General features: G+C 47.2%; 1 protein-coding gene across 4 annotated transcripts in view; it reads right to left on the reverse strand.

Annotated features, from left to right (window-relative positions):
• Window positions 1-4,703: 4,703 nt before the first annotated feature.
• DGKI (diacylglycerol kinase iota) overlaps window positions 4,704-24,221 on the reverse strand; it is a 400,657-nt gene continuing 381,139 nt past the window's right edge. For all 4 annotated transcript variants that reach the window (XM_036010940.1, XM_036010942.1, XM_028525751.2 and 1 more), the window contains 3 exons: window positions 18,401-18,437; window positions 16,591-16,690; window positions 4,704-12,888 (listed from right to left, as the gene is read on the reverse strand). In XM_036010940.1, the coding sequence (XP_035866833.1) occupies window positions 12,772-12,888; window positions 16,591-16,690; window positions 18,401-18,437 (254 nt within the window). In that variant the 3' untranslated portion in view covers window positions 4,704-12,771. The remainder of the gene's footprint in view (window positions 12,889-16,590; window positions 16,691-18,400; window positions 18,438-24,221) is intronic.

The raw sequence follows: 24,221 nt of genomic DNA on the forward strand, positions 1-24,221 counted from the left end.
TAAAACAAAAAAATAGCCTTGCTGGGTATTCTCAGTTGTAGGCCTTTGCTTTTCATTATTTGGAATATGTCCTACCATTCCCTTCTGGCATCTAGTGCTCCTGTTGAGAAATCAGCTGCCAGCCTTATTGGGGCACGCTTGTATGTTGCTTCCTGTTTCTCCCTTGCTGCCTTTAAGAATCTCCCTTTGTCTTTAAAATTTGGCATTTTAATTACAATGTGTCTTGGAGTAGGCCTCCTTGGGTTCATCATGATTGAGACCCTCCATGCTTCCTGAACTTGCATGGATTTTCCCCTCTCCAGGTTGTTCACAGCAGCACAATTACAACAGCCAATGGCTGGAAGCAACCTAAGTGTCCATCAGTAAATGAATGGATCAAAACACTGTGGTACATTTACACAATTGGATACTACACAGCAGAAAGAAAGAAGGAGCTCCTACCCTTTGCGACAGCATGGATGGAACTGGAAAGCACTGTGCTAAGTGAAATAAGCCAGGTGGTAAAAGACAAATACCATATGATCTCACCTATAAGCGGAACCTAATCAACAAAACAAACAAGCAAGCAAAAAAAATAACCAGAGGCATTGGAATAAAGAACAAACTGACAGTAACCAGAGGGGAGGGGGATTTGGGAGAAAGAAGGGGAAGGGTCATCAAGGAACATGTGTAAAGGACCCATGAACAAAGCCAAAGACGGGGTAGGATTGAGGGTGGCACATGGGGGTTGGTGGGGCAGAGGATAGTGGTGGGAGGAAAATGAAGATAATTATACTTGAACAACAATAAAAAATAAATAAATAAAATGAAAAGAATCCAAAACAGAAAGTCATAAGGTGGTGATTATACAACATGCCTAGGAAACAATTAATCAGAATTAAAACCAGAAGCCAGTGGGCACTAAGAAAAATTCCTTGAGGAAAAAGAATAGAATGGATTCCAAAAGTGATTAGGGAGCTAAATGATACTGGTAACATATTGAAAACATTGTGTGTGTTCTATCTTTCAACAAGAACAAAGAAAGATACCCAACACCAAGAGAAAGACATTCATAAAAACTATCAAAGAGCCCAAACATGAAGCAGAGCAATCCCCCAAAAATAAAAACTAAGAAGTAAGAACAGAGGAATCGTCCGCTCCGGATGACAGGAACATTGTTTCACTGGCACTGGGCTCGTGGCCTTGAAAGGTTTCAGAAGCAAAGGTCATGGCCGCACAGTTTGCTGCTCTCTAAATGTTCACATGGCATGCCAATGAAACTCTGTGTTCTTGGCTTTCAACCCTCAGAACAGAAACTCTGACAGTACATAGAGCTTGGAACACTGGTACAAGATCAAATGTAAATGTTTACAGCTGGGACAGGGAACAGCTGGTTAATGGAGGTTGAGAGGTGGGAGGAGCGAAGATGGGGATGTGCCGAAATCCGCTCCCAGCCATCCCAGTGAGGAGCTCTGTGACAGAGAGGAAGAGGAAATGGGGCTGGAGTGGGAAAGCAGAGATCGTCATGTTTTATTAGCACATAAAAGCTGTGGGTGCAGTGGACGGTAAGGGCGCAGTGTGGCTAGTGGCAACGGCCATCATTCCCAGCCTTGTGGGAGCTGCTCAGTGGTCCCTGGGAGCATCTTGGGTGGTTCTTTCTGAAGACTCAGGTAGTGCCCTCACGTACATACATATTTTATTGAGTATTTATGGGGGTTCTGTGCAGATCTGTATGGTGATTTCTCTGTGCAGTTCTCTCTGCGCTGTAAGCCTTGGTCTCCCCAACTCTCAGCTCTGTCTCCCCATCTCAAAGAATCTGCCGGGCTCTGCCTCAGTTTCCCCTCCCTGAACCACTGCCTGGAAACTCTGAAGTCTGTAAAACAGAGTAATCATATTGCTTATCTTATTTTATCTCCTTCTCTCAGGGCTTACATTTTTTTTAGCCTGAGGTCTTAACAATTACTGTTTTACTACATATAAATGTTTTTATTTAGGTGGGAGGGCAAACCTGGCCTCTGTTAGTCCATCCTGACAGCGGAAGTCATTAAAAAAAATTCTGCTCATCAGCGAGCCCTTGTGATGCACGGCACCTCTGACAGCCGACTCTCCTCTCCACTTACCTCCTGGTTTTGGAACTCTCATTCAACCACCATTAAGCACAGTATTCACACCAATTATATCTAGCAGCCAGTGACAGATGAAAAGAAACTAATTATATTTCGTATGTTTTATTCTGTACATTTCCACACAGTTCACAATACAGAAAAAGTATCCAAAAAAGTAACTGTAACGAGTCCATTTCTTTTTCAGAGATTAGTTCAGTCTCCCAAATTAATTCCGTTGAAAATCTCTGTAGAGCAACACAGTGATCGAGATACTTTATATAAATAGGAAATGCAAGAAAATTAGGGAAAAATACTTTATGACTTTGTTACAAAAAACTCCGTCCTTCCCTTCCCCACCCGACCCTTCCCACCCACCCTCCCTCTGTTTCGTATCATCTGGATCCCACCGTACCTGGAAAAAAAACTTCATCGGCCCATTGCCACAGCTGCTACTTTTTATTTTATGCCACCTGCCAGCTGGCAGCTTTGCAAAGTCATGGCCCTGGGATGTGATAGAGCAGAATCGGAAATTATGAAAGAGCCCTTTATCATGTGTCTGAAACTCTTTGTACAGATGTAGCCTTTGGGAGAGGACTACCCACAACCAGGGGTACTCTGGCTGGCCAGGAACCTTTCCCCACTCCGAAATCAAAGTGAAGCACAGCCATTCTTACGGCACTGAGACCATCCTTATTCCGTAAAGGAATGGTTTTCCTCCCTTTCCGTCCGCTGTGGTCCATACGCTCGGAGGCACAGCTGCCCACTGTAGTACTAGTAATTTACATAGACAAGAGCCTAGCTAACCTTTCCTAAGACTAATTCAGACCCCAACTTTTTCAAAGGTGTGTTCCACAACATATTCTAATTTTATTAGGATATTTTGTCTATGAAAATTTCAAACATCACTTCCCAGGGTGGCAAGAGCCCCGCACTTCCCAACCCACCATCAGGATGTCGGCAAGCGTCAGTCCGGGTTCTGGCTGCGTCGGAAATGATTCCCGGGACCCGAGCCTCAGCCCAGCACATGGGGGAGGGGAGGCAGTGAATGAAAATGTATATAGTTCATACAACCCAAAAGGGCAGGAACCATTTGCATTCATTATACAAGGAGCAGAAAGTATCAAAGCTAGACAGTGTCTTAAAAGTGATAGATGTTGCCAACATATTTGAGAGAATCACCTATAAGTTAACAAAAATAGGGTAAAGCAGTTAGCGCTGTCATCTGTTCATGTTTCCGAGTCAAGACAATTTGTAAACATTTCCTCTCTTTCTCATTTTTCAAGAAGAAAAGTTATATGTAAACCCCCAAAGGAGAAAGTCAGACTGTCTTTGAATCTGTTAGGATTTGAACACATTTGGATTTGTGAAGAACTCCCTAAATCACCATTCTTTTTCTCACATTTAATTGCAGACCGACACAAGTCTGTGGACAGATCTAACTTCCTAGGAGGATTTGAAAAACTTTTTATAAAAGCAACCCCTTCCTTCAGAAAATTTGATTAGAAAGTTCTTCTACGGGTACAGCCCTGTTTTCCCCCAATTTCCACACATAATCTAATTCCTATAAGCTGCATATATTAAAAATTTCGTAACGCTACCCCTGGAAGCCACTCTGATGAAGTTCAATCTTTTCTGTATCTCCTGAATTTGTTTTTCATGAGGATCAAAAGTTGGCCGAGGGCTTATATTATTTAGTTGTGGATTACCATGGCAACCTGTGTTAAGGCTAGAGCCTTATTACCCTACTACTCTTGAGGATCTTTTTTCTTTTCCCTGTCCCTCTGCTCTTCCGTTACCTTCCCAAGCCAGGGGCAGAGAGAGGGGCGAGGGAGGAGGGGCGGGAGCAGCTGCGGGAGCCAGACTCCGGGTTCTGGGCCCACTTCTTCAGACGATCTCAAGACCGACTCCCTCTCCCTCCGACTGACTTGAAATATAAAACTCAGGCCTAGTTACGATGAAAGGAAAGATGAGCAATTAAAACTGTAGGCCACTTAAGCAGAAACATGATAGACGCATTAGTCTGGCGATAAGAGGTTAAGCCCTATTAAAAACAGTAAGTTATAGAAATTGCCTCCATGATCGCTTTTTCGCCGGAAAATAGAGAGATCTTCTGCTCTTTCTTCAAGTCCCGATCCCAGCTACATACTCCAAACAACAAAGGGATAGAAAGAAGAGGAAGATGAACGGCAGATGCTTTGTCTTCCTTTTCATTCTTGAACTTGGGACTGTTCTGACTTAGTAGAGACATGTCTTATTCAGGCGACTAGGGAACTGGCTAGCACTGAACAGAGTGGGTGTATGTAAACAAAGCAAATTGCTTTAGGATCATGAGGTACCTGCTTCTAAATGATCTGGGGTATATTTGCAATGACTGGTGTTTTTATAAAAACAGTCATTCACTTTCATTGCCATCTAGATGGTAGGGACCTGGGGGCAGAGGGAGGGGCTCTAATTGAGCTCTGTTTCCGTCTAAAGTCAGAGAAACCTAAACCTGCAAAATATCACAAGAGTCTGTTAGTCCAATTAAGGAACTGCTTTTACATGATCCCTGATTCAGTTGCTCAATTTTCACTTAAATACTAGAAGAAATACTAGCTGTGATAAATCCTCTCTGTTTCCCAGAAAGCCTGATCCATTTTTTCTGGGTGTACTGTTTAGGTAAATAATAAATCCTTCCGTAAGTAATCAAGCTACCCCTTTCCACGTCTGTGCCCAGCCTCCCCGTCCTTGTTTCAGGCTGCAGACCATCTGCCCTATAGAACTGGAGTCCAACAGTCCCACCCAGCCCGTCTCCTCCAGACATTCCTATTCTTAATCCTGTTGTGACTTCTTTCCAGATCAAACCTGACTCTCGCCCATATTCACCAGCTGGCCCAGGGAGAGGTCTTGCGAAGGGCGAGATTCGGAATGGAAGAACACCTCAAGCCCGTTTGTTCTTCCCCCTCCAAGCGCAGCACACCTCCCCCAAGGGCGGGAGGCCTCTATGGACGTGACTGCATATGACACACTCAGGTTTGCAAACCCAGCCACAGGCTTAGAGATGTGGGGCCTTGAGTGGCAAGGCCATTCCAGCACTTTCTGGGGCAGCCTCACGAAATAGTGTCACTTCAGTGGTGACTTCCAAGGAGAGAAAACAGCACAGTGAGTCCTCACTTAACGTCAGGTTCGACCGATGACTTTGAGTGAAATGACGTATAATGAAAGCAATTTTCCCACAGGCTAATGGATACAAATGAGAGTTAAATTCCTATGGCATCTGATCAATGTTATAACAAAGTGGTATTGAAACAAATGTCATTCAAGGAACTGCAGTGCTAAGATTTATCAATGCTGAGAATCACCAAGTAGAAAAGTTAGTAAGTCACTCTCCATGTTAATTTCTTCTCGGGAATTCCACCCGGTACCGAAACCCGTGACTTTTTTTCCCTTTGAAATATGTCCAAGATAGTGAGCTGCTAATAGCAAACACTCCGTGTTTGTGACTTTACATTCTCCGTTCTAACCAACTCTTAGTGGGATCAAAGGTGAATGTTTTTCTAATTTACAGACATCCAAATGATTGATGTAAAGCCGTACTGAAGACAATGGTGGAAGATGATTTACTCAGAAAATATCTACTGTGATATCTACTGTGGGCATGTCAGTCTGTAATTTCTAAAGATCATACAGGTCTGGCTGCAATTCCACTGATTACTACACAAATCCGTGCAAGTCAAATCCACTGTTCTGATATTCCATTTACTCATCCAAAATGTCTCATCAGCTTTATCCACCTTATACACGCTGGGACTGAAAACCAAAAGTGCCAAAAAAAAAAAACAGAACACTCCCACCAAAATGCTAAACCACTGATATTTTAAAAATTACTGAAACTGTTATAGTAAACAGTATAGCCTTGAGTCATTTAAGCTATTTTCTGTTAAAAATTATATGTATTTCACTTAATGAGTGAGAAACAAAATCTTTCCAGTTGTGCCTACCGCCAAAGGCTCCCACTGCACATGCCATTTGGCTCCAAATATTGAAACTCCGGAAAATGAAGAAAACCCAGAATCATCACTTTCTTATTTCTATGGGTAAGCGACCCCTCGTGATGAGCATGCCAGGAGCAGGAGCCAAGGCAGTTTCCAAGGCTGCCTTTCATGGGCATGGCCTTGGCTTCCAAATATCTGTTAGGCAGAATTTTCTTCTGTGGTTCCATTAGATGACATTTAATTCTAAGCGTATCAAATCGCAGCACTTTTTTTGTATTAGACAGACAGACAGTAAAACAGATTTCTAATAGGGGGAATGCTTAAGAACGAACGTTCATCAAAATGCATAATGCTCCAGAGGTATTTCTGAATAAGTTGTACCTCTTAGCATGCTTTCTTTTCAACAGCTCTTACTGTGGATTAGGCTGCATTGATTTAAAAGTGTTTTCAATTATAACGGAAGGTCATTGTCCCTAGGATTTGAGAGCCCCTCACTCACAAAGGGATGTTTCAAAGATGAAAAGATGTTGATACATGTTTCAAGTGAAATCCTGCCATTCCACAAAGTCATTTTAAAAGAAACACTTAAGAAGTCACTGAATTGAATTCCAGCTCCCTCGGGCAAGGGGTCCCAGGGCACAGCACCCCTCAAGGTGGTCATGTGGCCGCAATGTTATAACTTTATTAGGGCGCCCGCTCCACTCTCTGATGATATTTATACTTCACCTTCCCTATAGCTAACCAAACCCACTGCCAATTTTGCCTCCTTTCTAGTTACATCCTTGAGATACAGGGTGCGTTTTAACTCTCATTTTAGCGGTGTGTCTACGTTGCAACTTGAAGTCTTGGTTTCATATACGATTTTAAGAAGAGTGCCAAAACTCCAAGGGAAAGGAACTGCAAAATGTCACTATTCCTCCTGCACATTCATATTCTCCTTTCCGATTTCGTGGGAGGGAAACATCGCTGGCTCGAGCGGCCTGCACTGGAAGCCTCGGCTGAGCCCCCAGCGCATGCTCCCCGCGGAGCCGGGGCTGCTCCCGCGCAGAGCCCCGCACGGCGGGATCTGTCTTCTCTCCTGAGCTGTCAGCTCCGTGAGGTCCAGAGATCTGTTTCCTCTGTTTGTTACATCCTTAGTAGGGTGCCTGCATCGCAGTATGTCATAAACATGTTGTATACTGAAAAGAAATGACTAAAAACACAAATGTGTGACTGATTCGCAAACATGGTTGTATTTGAATGAGTGAATGAACTGAATACAGATATAGATAGACTGGAATCTGTCCACCATGAGGATACCATCCAATATTCAAATCTCTATTTTTAAAATGTAGTGCTTCAACAGCCTCGGAATTCTTTTTTTTCCCCCCGCGTCTGTTTTTGGGACCAGTTCAATGATTCTCAGTGTCCTGGGAGAGCAGGTCGTCCCCAGGCACAACGCCTTGTTTGGGTCCTGTGTTCCGGCTTCTCAGTAAACTACGGGAGACAGCCTGAAGTCCACAGGCAGCCACAGGACTATGGCACATATATAACCCAGCCTCGGGGGTGGCTTCTCAGGGGCACATTGTTGGTAACATTCAATGTGGATGAAGCTTTCATGATTGCAGCCTACCCAACGCTCCTGGGATGACTGACACAGACATCTGCTGACCCTGTCTGACAAGTCACTTCTCAGAGGAAGGCTCCTGGGTCTCTAGGACATGATCTGGGTCAGGGGACGTCTGTTTGTCCTTCAGGCAAAATGGATATTTGTCTCAGAGGGTGATTTCATTTTGATCCACTTTTGTGTATAATAGCTGAGGGCGATTTTGTACCTGCATGAAAAAAATTACTGAAGGTGGAAGAGCAGCCTACCAGCAGGGCTGTGGCCAGGGCCAGACAACTGGAGGGACCAGAGGTGAGTGATGAGGGGGACCCTAAAAGGGATGAAGGTGCCAAGGTGGATCTGAGAGGCCTGGCCAAGAAAACTTGGCAGGACTCACCAGCAGCTGAATACACACTTGAGAGAATGAAAAGGTTGATTCAGGGATGGTTCTGTAACACCTGGGATGCTTTACACTAAATAAACAAAAGTTTACGATGAGTTAGAAAACTCTCTAATGGAATGCGTGCCCCAGACCTTTTTTCCCCCTAAATGACAATAATCCATTGAAGTAGAGCAATTAGTACTTTTAGTTGGTGGTTATGATGAGCTAATTTCATAATGATCTATCTTACTTTTAAATAGCATAATTGCAGAAGATAGCCTGCTGTTTCAGTGATTTCATTAGCGACTCCTACTGGAAGGAAGCCAAGCTCCTCAGACCCCAGCCCACGCCCAAGTTCCTACACTTCCCTAGCAACAGCTCACCCTAATTAAATATCATTAGGCGGCCTACGGGGCGCTAGTCCTGTGACCTCAGCTTGGGGAAGTGTGTGAGCATCGCACAGGAACAAACCCTCCGCTTGAGATCCGAGCAGGTTTCTGGGCTCTGGTAGGCGCCATGCTGTATGGGAGGTAACATAAGCAGTCACCAGACCATTCGGTCGTGGGTGTGATGACACAGGCACTAGCAAAGGCCATGTGCAACTGCAGTACGATGCAGTAGTAGAACTAAGCTTAGTGGTAGTAGAAACAGCAATGGATACATGGAAATTCTCTGTTCCCTGGTCTTGGGCTGTTGGTGTTAACTATACATATACAGGTGACCAGCATGCTTCTGAAATGCTTTCTCTTTTGTGTATGTGTGTATAGCATATATACACATACATGTATACAGATAAATGCATTTCCGTGAGGAGGTGGGCCGGTGTAGGCACAGAGTATTTCTCACATGACTTACAAGCAGCAACGTTCACATGCCCATCAGGTCAGCATTACTGATCTCCGGAGAGTGGGACGAGGACACCGCACACACAGAGGAGCACCTCTCTTTGCATGGGCTCCTCACCTATATGGGCTTAGAGCTTTTTATAAAAAGCAGGTTCTGCTTTTATAATTTCAAAACATCCAAATATTTTAAATAAAGGGGACACGTAAAAAATAAAACCGCTGCCCCACATTCTCTACGTCGTGGATAGTTTGAGAATCTAATACACACGTTTCAGAAATCCTCCCCCGAGGAGACCGTTACTAAGTCCACATGAACATGAACTGCCCATTGAGCATCTTTCTTTGAGTGGACCGGCCTAAGCATTAAGCCAGCGCCTATGAAAAGGTGGGGGCGTCTGGGGATGCCGGGCCTCCCGTCGGTCACTGCTGATCTCACGGCTGGGCTTGCCAGCTAAGTTTTCTTTCAAAAATGGCATCTGTTTTAGGCTGGAACTTCTATAGAGGTAACCAGAACTCTCAAAGTGAAACTCCTAGCCGTGGTGTTTATTTCCTTCTTGGCTCCTGTGCTGCATCGTGTCCTTGAACGTGATAAAGCACAGCTCGCCTGGGTTCTATTTCATTACTGGTGTAAAACTGGAATAGAAGGTTTCAAAAAAAAATGACTACCTTTAAGGTTATATCATGTTGTCTTTGAATAACGCTCCATTTCTCATGGCTCTATCAGTCTGATCTAAAAACGGCACCCCAAAGCCGACAGGGCGGCAACACACAGGGCTCCTCTGAGCCAGACACGGAGGAATGTCAGCGGAGCCAGCCACTCGGTGCTGTAGTCTCAGCAGGTTTTGTAGAAAGTGGTATTTCTACAGGTATATCGTTTGATGTCTTTTAAAAGAAAGTTATGTGGGGTTTCAGACTGGGGCCAGACTTCTTGAGGGCCCATTACAAGTGGGATACTATCTACCTAAGCTGATTCAGAGTTGGAAACCCCTGGAGCACATGGCCTGAGCACTTTTTAAAGCCCAGGACTGTCGCATGCAATGTTCAATTAAAAAATAAAATGCTCCAGGAAGTAGGTGTAATGTAGAAGCCATTACATATGTAACTGTTTTTGCTCATTTTTGACTTTTTGTTTTTGGAAAGCCCAAATCCTGGGGGTGTTTGCTTTTTTTCAGAGATATTTGCCTTGGTCCTGTATCATTCTCCATCAATAATGTAGGACTCTGCCCTGGCTGGTGTGGCTCCATGGATTGAGTGCCGGCCTGCAAACCAAAGGGTCGCTGGTTCAATTCCCAGTCAGAGCACATGCCTGGGTTACCAGCCAAGTCCCTGATAGGGGACACACCAGAGGCAACCACACATTGATGTTTCTCTCCCTCTCTTTTTCCCTCCTTTCCCCTCTGTCTAAAAATAAATAAATAAAATCTTAAAAGAAATAACATAGGATTCTATTACTATTTGCGGGGAGGGGGCAGAGCGGGGAGGGTTTGAACAATTTCCAAATGTTCCAAGACCCCTACAGCAGTCAGTACGTCATCTATTTTCATTGCCGAGGTTTACTTGTGACCTCCATTGGCGCTATGGGAATTGGCCCTTGGCCACCTGTACCCTAAATTTTCTCTGAGCTGCTTTGAAGCATCACAGAGAAATACGAGATGGGAGGTGATGAAAAGAGTCCTTCACCCCAGCAGTGGCAGCTGGGTAGCTGAGCACGCGGCTAAGCGTTTGGCTCCGTCTAGGGAATGGGAGGCACCATTCAAAGCCAGCTTTCAGTCTGTTTTAAGGATTATATTTCTGTCATCACAACATCTCCTTGACGGTTCCACCAATTGCAAAGTCCCAGCAGAAGCCCAGTGATTAAATTCGCCGGCGGCATATTTTTTCCAGCTTCTGGAACCAATCTACTGCCGTCCCTCCTCCCCTCACCATAAAACCCAGACGATAGTTGCATTTCTAAGACCGACCTATGGAAATAGATGACTTGCATCCGACCCGTCCTCCCACAGCTGAAAATAATGCCAGCCATTCGATTTTGAAACGACTCAGGAGAGACTCAATCCCCAGCCACTGAGCGGCTACTCCTACTGAACAGTAGATCCTGTCTGTGCTTTCAAAGTGATATGTGATCAAAACGTGATTCGGATGAGCAACGTGTCACCACTTTAAATTCAACATAGAGAAACAATCGTTTATGCTGACATGCAGAAACAGGAAGGAAGCATGTTGCTTACGTCTAAGAGCAAAGTGGAGAAGAGCCCTGAAAACAGACGTTTAATTCAAAGCAAACCCCTGGGTCACCGCATTCATTCCTGACTCACACGCAAGTCAAGTACACATGGTCGCCAAAAGTTAGAAGACCTTTTCCCCTAAAATTGTAACGATCACCGAGTCCCTACGAGAGGCACCTGTGGGTACCCCCTGCTCCGCGGCAGGATTAGGAGTGACCACTCCCCTCCCGGAGAGACATTCCCGGCTGGGCTCCCACAGTGGTTTGCGCTAAGAACTTTCTGGTAGAAGAAAATAGAGAAAATAATATATCAGATCCCCCCGCACATGTAAAATGGGGCTGTAGTGCCGTCAGGTACGACATTGGGACCTGACAAGTAACTAGGTGAGGCATCCATCGGAAAGGGCCACGCGTCCTGAATGTCGGCAGTGAAACTCACGCAGCAAGGCTTTGTCCTTGGGACGAGGTGTACTTGGGCTAACGAAAACCAACACTTAGAAGGAAAACCTAAAACCGCCCCCCACCCTCACCGCTGTGCCCAAGAGTCTGTACTTATTAGCCTCTGTGCAAAATTCCAGTGACTGTTTTCGTACTTAAGTGAGTTTCTTTGACATGTGTTGCTACTTTTGCTTCTGCTGTTGTATTTCAAGTCCATTTGCCTGCTTTCCATTATCGCTCAGAAAGTTTAGAAGTCCGTGCTGGCGTGGAGCTCCATATCCTGTAACCGCAGTTCCTGCACGTGGTTTTCTGCTCTGCCGTTGAAACGGCACTCGGAGCTGAGCGCTTCTGCAAACTGGCCGCGGGCCTTTGCTTAACCCGTTGCTCGTCTCTACATTGCAGCAAAAGGCAAAGATGGCTACATAGGCAGTACGGAGCTGTGCAAACAGCCCAAGCTGAATCCGACCTTTGTGGCCGCCGGCGACAGCCCCGCAACCTGGGCCAACACCTGGGTTACTTCTCTGAGGTCCCTCTGAGAACAGGCGACTCCCATGCCACCTCACCATACCTCAGAGGTACAATGCACAAGTTGACATCACCCATGTGGCACCTCCCAGCTCCTAGGTGATGGAGAGGGACTGGGGAGGGAGGAGAGACATGCAAAAAAAAAAAAAAAAAACCGTCACTAATCGTCCTGGTATATTTAGTCTTGGAAATGGAAGCAGTTTAACAGTTCAGTTTCTGCGGGGCCTCCAGAGGGTTTTCAAAGGTCTTCAGACAGCCTTGCATTCTTCAAAGACTGAAGTTAAAGAGAAGAGACTGTGTTGCATTTTTTTTCAATGAATGGGTAGTTCCAGGGAAATGGCATGGTGTAGGGGAAGGTGAATGCCTGGGGGAGGAGGGAGCAGTGCCTTTTGTACGAACATCCTTTGAATCTTTAAAAGAAATGATACAGGTGGACACAGAAGTTCATGCTACTTGCTGGAAGCGATAAGGATCGAATATTGTGGAACTCGTATTCCACAGATCTCCAGGTACCCTGCCTCGTCCTTTGCGGGCTATCCTATTTTGTTGCACATCTTGGTAGCCCTTAAAAACTGGTGGAGCGGTCTCAGATAGACTCTTGCAGGAGAGAGATGGATTTATGGATTCCATCAGCTTCTTCCAGGGGAGCTGCCCGATCGCCAGGAGGGCACAGGTGATATGCGCGCTCAGGTTCTCTTCGCCCGTCTCCCAGGGTCAAACAGTAGTTTCCAGGTCTTCATGGCCAATGATCTTATAGTTCTGACGGCTTTCTAGGTAAGCAGCCAATTCAGGGTCCCCAGCCTGCTGAGCTCTTTCTTGAGGTGTCTTCCCCTGTAGGTAAAAGTGAAGAGGAAAGAAACACAAACACTTAGGGTGAGATTTTTTTTTCAAAATCCACACAAACAGAGGTACTCAAAGATTATTCACTAAGAAGGGTCTTCCCGTGTTTACTGTTTTGGAGTTCAGGAGACGTCTTCGAGTCTACCGAGAGCAGCATCACACGGGGCAAGAGAGATGGGTGAGTGGAGGAGAAGAGACCCCCACTTTTGACAAGCGGGGTTTTCCTCTACAGAAACCGAGTCTGAGTACACAGCAGGAAATGGTAGCACAGTGAGTGCTGGAACCCAGACTGGTTTTGGAAGAAGGTTGAGTAGAAATCTCTGAATAAACAGGGAAGCAGGCATGCGATTTCTAGTTTGGTACTCTTTCTGTTGCACTCCGTCTGGGAGGCAACAAGCGGACGCCGAGAGGGTGGGTGGGTCATAACAATCTGAAGGGGTTTCTTGGCTGGTTTCAAAGACTTCAGTTACATTCTCCTGAGTTTAGAACATTCTCATGTGTCCAAAAAATGAGTTCATTTCACACTGGAAAAGTGATGGATGTTGGTTAAAGAAATCTTGGGAAAGCAGAAAAGCATAAAGAAGAACATAAAAATATGATCCACTACACTAAGACATCCACTGTGAACCTTCTATAGAGTAGCTAACTTTCTTTCTCCCTACCTCCACACATAATTATTTTTATCAAAGTAAAACCATGCTTAGTTTATATGCTGTTCTATAACATGCTTTTTCACTTAATATATGAAACTTTTTTGTCATTAAATGCTCTTCTGCATCATTTTAAATGCTTATATAATGTCTTATAGCCTATTCTAATATTATATGTGTATTTGTATGTACACATACACAGGCATGCACACATATTTTTGAAATGAGGCCAATGAACAGAAATCAGCAATAAAAGGGGGGAAGATTTTTTTCTCTTAAATGCTTATGGATACTACTTAACACCCCTTGAAACCTTTTATTTTTGTTCAATAACACAGTTTGTCTATTCAAATGAGTGACATTAGGTTCTAAGGAGAGGAGAAAGGCTTGATCATTGTACTAAGGAAAGAGCTCTGTGCAGCCCCCCACCCCTCTGGTTGCTGTCAGTCTGTTTCTTGTTTCCATGCCTCTGGCTCTATTTTGCTTCTTTATTTGTTTTGTGCATTAGGTTCCTTTTATAGGTGAGATCATATGGTATTTGTCCTCCATGGCCTGGCTTATTTCACTCAGCATAACGCTCTCCAGTTGCATCCAAGCTGTAGCAAAGGGTATGAGCTCCTTCTTTCTTTCTGCTGCACAGAATTCCATTGTGTGAATGTACCATAGTTTTTTGACCCATTAATTTACTGATGAGCACGTAGGTTGCTTCTAGCACTTGGCTATTGTCATTGTGCTGCTATGAGCATTGGGGTGCATAGGTTCTTTTGAATGGAACATGTATAAAGGACCCATGGACAGAGCCGAAGGAGGGCAGGATTGAGGGTGGGAGGTAGGGGTGGGTGGGTCAGGGGAAAGTGGTGGTGGGAAAATGGAGACAACTGTACTTGGACAGTAATAAAATAAATAAATAAACAAAAACCAAAAAATGAAACAGAACAAAAAGAGGTGTGTGTGTAAACGCACACCAGATGAGAGTGCCCTCCGCCACAGCTTGGCTATCGCGATGGGCCGTGCCCACCTCAGGGAGTCTGTCCCGGCAGCCTCCGGCGGCATGCGGGGCAGAGGGCCCAAAGGAAACAGCAGTGGCTCTGGACCCTTTCTACAATTTTACTTTTGTTGGGATTTCACATGTATCCACTAGCTTACAGTTGCTATAGTAATTTTATTCAACTTCTGTAAAGAATTAATAGACTCTCTTATCTTTACTCCAATATTAACCAGGCTGGAATTCCTATAGCTTCTGAATATTCAGGGAGATGGACCAGGGTGGGATTTTGAGATAAGTTTTAAGGAACTGCTGTCTATGAGGAGACATTCCCAGGATATTGCTTCTCTCCCCACACCGAAAAAAAAATAATTCCAGAAGATTCAGTCATAATAATCATATCTGATGCTTTCGCCGAGCATCAAATTACAAGACAGAAGAACAAAGGCCCCCTGAGAAGGATGAAGCGTGACTACGGTACTTCACATGGTTAGATCTCCAGAACACAATACTGGGTGGGAAAGTTATACAATGGCATGTATGTTATGACTAAGAAAAATGAGTGAGAAAAACAGGCACGACCACAAAAATAATAAAGTTGCTCGAGTTTTGGAAAAAAGCACACGCATGCAGAACACAGAACAGGAAGAAATCTCAAGGAGCACCGCGCCCATGAATCTGATACAAAAACTTAGAAAGAAAAGAAAAGAGCAATCTGCTCAGGGGCCCGGTCTCCCGATCTGTCTTTTGTTTGTCCTTCTATTTCTCGGTGCCCTTCGCTTTCTTTTTATCATCTGGGTTGAGTGTGAGACGAGTCTTTTGTGTGGGGCCAAGCGGCCCCAGCGAGGCGGAATCTACCTGGGATCCCGGCTCCCCTGGTCCCACCTACACGGCTCGTGTTTCTCATGGAGGTTTCCTATCAACGCATCTGGGGGCAAATATTAGCTGGGGAGACTATCACACTGAGTAATGACCTGCCACTTGAAACTGTATCCCCAGTTAGCTAACCAGACAGGTAACAGACCAGCTTAGTGTGTCTGAAGTCTAGGGGGGCGGCCGGGGACCTCAGTCAGAGAGCAAGGGCCTGGGAGGTCACGGGGGAAGTGGAGAGTTACACCCTGTGACACGGGACTGCCGCAGGCAGGAAGGAGGGCCACACAAGCAGGTAATGTTTCCCAGCATGCACTGTGGTGCGAGGAAACCCCAGGGAGAGGACTGCACATGAATAGATGCTCATCACTGAAACGAGGCTAGTGGGGCTTCAGCCTTTATTAGGCTTCTAAGTCACTGGTCTGTGTCTCTTGGCTACACTCACTGGCCCCAAACTTAGATTACTCACCACCTGCTGAATGAAGTCCTCATCCATCTCTCTCTCTCTCTCTCTCTCTCTCTCTCTCCCTCCCTCCCCACCCCCACCCTCTCCAGTTAAGTGGCTTGTGTTTTCTGAGAGTCTCCCCAGGGTGCTGGAAAATTCCCCGGGCTGGCCAGGCTCCTCGGGGGTGGATCTGTGGTAACTCTGCTCTCTGCCACGGGCTGCAGTCCGAGGCCGATACTAGAAAGCTGTACCTCCTCCTTTGCTCTGGCTTTCCACCCTTCCCTTGGGTGTGCGCTGTAAACCAGAACCACTCCTGGTGCAGCCCGATTTCGCATCCTGGAAGTGGCTGGAAGCCCCTTTGACACCCTTATATGGAGCTACACAAACCACAGATTTCAAGCTACGCTGGATGAAGCAGATGAAGGAGAAACCCCAAAGGGTCTTTTCGGAGGCCAGACCAATGTCTTTGAACGTGATCCTGACCCCTCTCCTGGGGCTTTGAACCTCACTTCCCCACTATTTGGCTTATAAAGCCCCATAGGCAAGCACACACCCTCCCTTTGTGATTATACATTTAAACTGCAGTTTCTCTAAATGAAGCACTTTATTTTTTCCTCCTTTTTCTAGGGCCCCGGCACTCCCAGGAGCACAGAAAGGACGCCTTGGCTGTGGGCACAAGCAAAGGCGGCGGGGCCTGCGATCTGGCCCCGCGGGTGGATGTTTGCACTCGCTCATCGAGTTACCTTGGAGTCCGTCTTTCTCAGAGATGCTCCCGCGTCCACCAGGAGCTGGCACACGGCCCGGTTCCGCTGGCAGGCGGCCTTGTGCAGCGCGGTCTCACCCCTAAATCAAAGACGACATGGAAACCACCCATAAAGGGGGCCGGGGGGGCGAGGGAGGGTGGAGGGTGCAGGGAGGGGTGAGGGGACACCCTACTCCTGCTGCTGATGCTCTATGCTCCTCGACCTTGGGCACAGGCAGGGCCCATGTTGGGGGAAGTCGGAGAGGGGTGGCTAGGAATGCCTTGAGTTCGTCATCAAGAAACCACAATATCTGACTCCAGCCTCTTATTTAAACAGTGTTGGTTAATTAGGCTGGGTGACTTTGTTTTCAACTACTAATGTTTGGTTTAGGTAAGACTCCACGGCACCATCAGCTAGACTGGTGTGTGTGTGGATGTGTCTGGGCACTGTGAAGCCACTGTCTCCATGGATACATTTGGGCGGAGTGTGGGGGACCGCAGACGGAGCACTGGAGAAGCAGCGATGGAGCAGCGGTGGGGAGCCATGACCCTCAGACCCATCGTACAGTGCTCCACAGACCACCACCTGGTCCTTGGAGGGATTACTCCTGGGAACTCAGCTTCAAAGGCCCAGGCCAACCCTCATGCTGGCCTACCTACTGGGTTCCACACCAGGGGCAGGTGGAAGGGGAGGGGCAGCCACAGGGGCTTGGGAGACACAGTTAGCCACGGGCAGAGCTCAGGAACCAGACCAGACCCTCCCCAGTGGGCAGCAGGCCCCAGGCCAGCCGCTCAGTGTGGAAGTGGGTGAGGGGAAGCGGTTCTTTCTGCCCCTGCAATAGGCACTGAGGAGGAAGATCTTCCCATTCAGAATGCAACACTGAAAAGACACTTAAAGCCAAAGTGTTTTGTTGAAAATCAAACATAGACCGTAGAGAAGGCCAACTGGGGTGAGCGACAACCTTGCCAGTGGGCTGCTCGGTGTGGGGACAAGCTCCGCATAGCAATGGGCAGTTTCTTCTGCGTCTGGTAACTCATGGCACCCCTCCCCGCTGTCCCTCGTTCTTCTCATGGCTCCTGCTCCTTCCCCTCCACCGCACCTCCTTCCACTCCCCACCCCCGCCCACTCCAGCCGCCCGTGCTCTATCCCTTTTTGAATTTCTTTGGCATTCTCTGGTGGTTCTCTCTGGTTTTGGGAGTTAGATGTTTAGCCTTCATAGGTTCTTCTTTGGGGAGCAGCAGTGGTTTTGTTGCCCTGGGTAGGGGGTGGGGAAGTTGAGAGCAAACATCAGCTTGGGGATCAGCCCAGAGAGGGTGACTTTTTCACCAGCGTTCCTCATCTCAACCTCAGAACAGGGGCATGATGGGAGTTACCATGGTCTCAGTTCTCCGGCGGTTGTTACAGACATGGTTCCATTCTAGACTCAGCAAAAGCGTTTCACTACATGCAAAGATGGCTCAGAGCACCGGGGCTTAATTTTCTCACAAACCTCAGTTAAGAAAGAGTAAAAAGGAGGGGGGAGTAAATGTATTTGTTTAGACTTCTCCACAGTCCAAGAGGCACCGGTGCGGAAGTCTCTAAATGGTGAATGGCAATGACTATGCATGCAACCATTACGACACTTGCCATCAATTCTTCTTGGGTAATTTTTGATTTAGAAGATCAGCCCTGCACAGTTATAAATACAGCTGAAAGTGGACTCTTTATCACTGACACGGAAATTATCTACTGTACGCCCTAGACACTGCATTCTTCTCCTGGATGTGTTCTGAAGAACAGTCTAGACTGTGTAATGAAGAGCAACACTCACGTTTCGCTGTCGGCCATATCCAATAACTCGGAGGGTCCTAAACAAGAGGAAAGCAAGATGCCCATCAAAAAGAAGTTCGAAAACTAACCATTAACAAATAACTCTATACTCACAGAACTAAAATGCCCGAGAAATGCCTGGGAATGCCATAAGAGAGAGCATTTGTGATAAGACCTGCTCCTCCCCCCCTCCCTCTGAAAAGAAAGAATCCCGCTACCTCCTCTCCACCAGCCTCCCAATCGCCACCAGCCACTGTGTGCAGAAAAGGAGCTGCAAAAGCCTTCAAGAAGCTCTCAGTTAAGTTGAAGGAATAACATCAGTTGCAATAGGACAGGTGAGAAATAATGAGGTGGCCACGTGGGGAGAAAAGGGACAATCAAACGGGCTTTAAGGACTGTTCCCCACTCTCCATGGGCAGGTAGTTGGGGATGGAGTCTTATGCAATACAACGATAAAGCTACCAGAGACAATAGATACCACACAGTCCAAATCCTCATTTTAGAAATAGGGTAAAATTCTGGGGGTTTTTTTCCCCACAAAATTCTCCTCCCAAGACCTGGAGGAAATATTATACATAAACATCAAATGATAGGTGCTTCATTGGGAACTGAAATGTTCTGTGAGTTTGCACATTCACAGTGTCTTAAATGTTCGCTAATTTGCACATTGTGTCTGCACACACTGCTTGGGATGCCCCCCTCCCCCTTTCTGCACCACGGCCGGCCTCTCTCCCCTCCCCGGCCCTCCCTCAGTCCCCTTCCTGCAGCCATCAGCTGAGACCACTTCCTCCACGAAGCCCACTATGAGCCCACTCCACATGCTGTATTCAATGTCCTGTCTCACTCTATCTATTAGCCCTGTGTCCAATAATTGGGAAATCAGTATTATGTATTCAAATCGAGACCATCCCAAACAAGAGCGGATACATAATCACTTTATCAATCATGACATTTAAACCATATTAAAATCACCTACTGATTTCTCTGTTCACAATTAGATTCTTGTAAACCCCTTAAGGTGGTGGCCTATGACTTGCCACCTCCGTGTCCTTCCTTGGGGCCTGGTGTGGAGCCTGGTGCCAAGTGGATGCCAACATGTTTGGTTCAATGAATGAGTCCAATGTACGTGGGAGGGCCAATCACGGTTCTAGGTATTTTAGTCCTTAGAAAGACGATGCTGTTGATTTGCTCTCTATGTTGTTGGATATCATTACCATCGAAAAGTTACTTACATGACTACTTATTACATCATCAGAAGAAAGAGAAGAGGAGGTTAGGACCTTCCAACCACGAAAGTCATTGGTCAAGGAGACGACACGTGTTATGGGACCTTCACAATCCTCCCGGTCACCCGAGAGCTAAATCAGCACATTTGCCTCCCCTCTTTCTCATCCACTGGTGGTCCGGACCAGCCAAACCTTCCCCAGCAATGTCTACCCTACTTGTCTCTCCTGCTTGTCCTGTTTCACAGACAGGCCTCCTGATAGGTCTCTGCCTGGAACGCAATCAGCATGAAGAAGCTGTTACTAAGAAGAAAAAAAAGGTCTCCTGTCATTTGGATTTCCAGGGTCCCAGTTCACCATGTTGATTGCTCACCTTCCAGTATTTAAACTTTGAGATTCACAGGATTCCCTTGGAAGCACCTTCCCTCAGTTTGTCCCCAAGGTCACATCTTTTTTCACATAAGCCAAGGCGGCAACTTCTCCGTCACCCACATATTTCTCAGGCTCTCCTGGCTCTAAGGGCTTGCTCCCTCCACTGTCCCTAACGAGGACAGCCGTGTTGTCTAGCCTCACACCTACACCGTATACCTTCTCTAAGGTCTACTCTCTGACAAGGTCCTCCGAAAAGGCCACCTTTGACAGAGGAATTTATCCCTTCCCTGAACTCCAGAAAACTTACTTGGCTCTACCCTTGACCGATCTCTTTGATGCTTGGTTGTATGTCTTGTCCCCTTAATTATTCTAAATTGCTCGAACATAAGAATACTTTCATTTTTTCACATCCCTTGAGAAGCTACCCTACAGTCAACAAAGATTTAAGTCATTCATTTCTGCTCTGCAATCCTGTGACTTTAAGAAAACATGAATAATGATTCCCCCCCCCCCCACACACACACAGAGCACAAAGCTTTATAGTGCAGTGTTTAGAGCTGAACCTCCTCCATTTAAAATTCCAGCTCTACTTGCCACTTACTAGGTCTTGGGCAAGTTCATCTTACCTCTCAGACCCGTGATCGTTTCATAGATAAAGTAAGACTGCTAACATTTACCTCACAGGAGCGCAGTGAGGTTTTATAAGTTAATACAGGTCATGTGCGTAAAACAGCCGGCACCCTACCCACAAGGCCTGACGTTTAGATGTTTGAAATGTCCTATTCTCTGACATAACCCAGCAGGCTGCCCCACGTCACGGAGTTGGAGCATCAGCGAAGGAAGGAGGCATCAGAGGGCCGCTTCCCTGCCACTGACAGAGGAAGCCACTGGTGGACTTGAATTACATGTCCTGGGGACCAAGTGCTCCAAGTCTGGTCAGCTGGCCACGGGACATTTTCCATGAGGTCAGGAGCAGGGAGACTTACAGTGTCCAGTGGTCCTTTTAAAGAACTCTCACCTTTGGCAAACCTTTCAAGCCACTTACATTGAAAGGACTTGCATGAACACAAGCAGCCCAGCCCCGACATTACTGCTGGTTGCACGGATATGTAGGCCCAGTCCATTTCCTCCCTCCCTCTCACTCAGAGCTGGGCCCGCAGACTCCAGGGTCCAAGCCTCCATGCAGGGGAGGGGACACTGAGCGGGTCCATCTGTGCTAAAATGGCAACTGTCTGACACTCAGGAAATGTGGACAAGGAAGAGAAAGGACCTTGTTCCCCACATTCTGACAAGAACCACCCTGCATGTGGCCACCCCAGCACAACTGCGGAGCTGGGTACCCCACTGGTGCCTAAGGCTGGCCTGGAGCTGCCGGGCCCTCTCCCTTTCCCCGCTCCATCTCCTGCAGCTGACAGAGGTGCAAGAAAGGCTGAGGCTCAAACCAGACGCGTTTGCTCCTAATGAACTTGTCAGTAAATTCCATCTGGGGGTTTGGGGAATGGCTCTGCAATGACGGACTTCATCAACCCAAACCGCCCTCACTCTCCCATGAACACATCGCGGTGGCATCGCAGACATTGTGAACACTGGTGGGTGAATAGCTGATGAATCGGGGAGAGGGGGGCTGCCGGCTGATTACAGACAGGAGTGGTGAGCCAGTCTGAATAGTGGAGGTACATTTTCAAGTGATCTTTATAACCTGCTGTAAAATAACTGTGTTTGCACGGTGCGAGGGGTGGGGATGCACAGAGGAAGCAAGAGGAGGAGTGAGTGCAGGACACACGCAGTCTGAGACAAGGCTGTGGCTTGCCTCCCTATCTGTACCTCCAACGGCCTGTTGGGAGCTATTGTAATAGCCCATTGTGCTGTTTAATGGTACCCTGTGCAGCTTAGCAGTTTTGGCGTAAGATTTGAAAGGGGGAGTGGTCAGAGAAACAAACATAATCAAAAAAAGACCACAAAAATGAGAGCATCTGTGATTTTTGGAAAGTTCATCTGAGCCTCACGAAAAAGGGAGAGAACAGGAGAAAGAGAGAAAAGAAAGGCAACGGAATTCCTTCAATATATATCAGTGGGGAACATTTGGGCTGGGGGCTTATTTTGTCCTTTATGTATAAATGTGTTTTGATTGTGAATACCGTGTCATCTCCTCTAAGGACTTTGGAGGAGCACCGTTACATCGCCAGCAGAGAACTCACAACTGTTCCCTGAATGTCAAAGGCAGTCCTGGCCGGTCCTCCTGCCCTCCTTCCTTCCCTCCCTCCTTCCCGGCTTGTGCTACAAGGCTGGTCCCACAGCTGGCCGGCACCAGAAACAACGCCCAGCCCCTGCTGAAGGGACACAGGTGCACGTTTCTCGATGGAAATTTCCAGAAGGAGGAGACCGCTGCCCCTCTACAGCTCTGCGCCGGATGTCCCTGGAACCCTGCACGGGCCACGCATGCTGAACTGTCCCACATCCTGGCTGTTTATCCCTGTTTCACTGCGCTTTGCTGGGCTTTAGGAACGTGGAGGGCAAAGACCGCATCTTATAGGATGTGTGAGCTTTGGCAACCGGGCTAACTTCACTGCGCTTCAGTGTCTACCACCTGTCAAACGGAGGTAAGAGAACTTCCTGTGGAAGGCTGTTGTAAGAATGAATGTGTCCATGCACTCGAGGTATTTAGAATAATAAAAATTAGCAGTCATTGTTGCTATAACATTGTTTCTCTCAAGAGTGGGTAGGACAGAATTAATTTTTTAAGTGGTTCAGTGAATGAGAGACATTTCAAAATCAATGTGGATCCCAGCCAATACTGCGTGTCTTCCCGGAGAAAGGTCCATAAATGGAACATGGATTCAAAAGACTATGCTATATGGGAAGTGGTCGGAAAGATAAGGGAAAAAAGATGCATCAAAGGGACAGACGCATCAGTGTGTCTGGGGACAGCCCGGGAATCCCCAGGGAAGTAAAACTTCGAGGGCCTCCCAACCCACGAGAGTGACCAGCCCACGGAGCCTTCCCGGCTGCAGGGCCACTGCTCGGCATTCCCTCCACAGGCTCGCCCGTCGCACATCCCAGTTCTTGCGGATGCTACTTTATCAACGTTGCACTTGAATTATATATGATGTGTCCTTTGTCACATGCATCTTTTAATTTGTTTCCCACACCAAAGCATCCAAATTCCCTTTGCTATTCTTCCCACCCCCCCACGGCCTCTCTCTGTCCGGCCCTCATTTCCCATCAGTCTCCCTGACGCTGCCAGCAGACCATTCCAAATCCTCCCGGGGCCCAGGACAAAGGCGGTGCAGATTTGGGGGAGAGCTGGCACTGGGAACTCCAACGGCACCGTCATCCTGTCCCAGCAGGATGGTGGTCGTTTGTTTCTTTCGGGGGACCAGAGGCAGGAGAGGGGGGCGGGGAGTAAAAGTAAGAAAAGAAAGACTGAAGACAGAAACAGAGGGAAGACAAAATAAGCCATTGAAATCCAAAAAGAAATGCATGAGTGAGATTTCTATCAGGAACCACGGTAGGGGGCGACGGGGTAGGAGTGGGGAGGGGAGAAAAACACAAAAGAGCAAACGTGTGCGGGGTGGTAAAAGACAAACAACACAAAAGTCCTTTGCAGGGCCAAATCGGGGAGGAAGGAGTGGGTAAAAAACGAGGGCTGAAAGGAGCTGAAAGGCAAGACCCGCTGGGGGGGATCTCAGCAGGAGTCCCCTGGGCGCCCTCCTGGCTCACTCCACCCTGTCCCTGCGGAATTGCAGCTCCCCCCACCTTTCACCCCTACCAATGCCCAGATTCCCGCGTTCCATCAAGGAGAGCAGCACGTTGTGAATCTGACACAAGAACTCCCAAAGATGATGCAGGAGTTAAAAAAAAAATCCCAGTCCCGCCACCCCCTCACCCCCCGTGTGGCTTTTCAGAACGCAGCACACAACTGCCCCCTGCCCCCAGCCCCCAGCCCGGTCTAGAAAGGGCCCTCAGGAGAGAACGGTGTTGCTCAGTGTGGAGGCTGGGCGCCGGCTCTCTGGGGATGCTTGTTCAGGGGGTGTCCTCCCAAGGGGGGGCCCTGCTCGCCATAAATATCCAACAAGGAGGGCCGAACAGAGGGGAGAGAAAGGGGACAGAGGTGAACAGGCCACATCCAATTTCCATCACACATCTTGAAAAGAAAGGGCCCCCGATTTCTCAGAAGCCTCGTCATCAAACGCATCTTCATAGTCAGGTCTTCGAATGGTTTTCAGG

The sequence above is a fragment of the Phyllostomus discolor genome, chromosome 10 (assembly GCF_004126475.2).
Source record: "Phyllostomus discolor isolate MPI-MPIP mPhyDis1 chromosome 10, mPhyDis1.pri.v3, whole genome shotgun sequence".
Classification (NCBI taxonomy): domain Eukaryota; kingdom Metazoa; phylum Chordata; class Mammalia; order Chiroptera; family Phyllostomidae; genus Phyllostomus; species Phyllostomus discolor.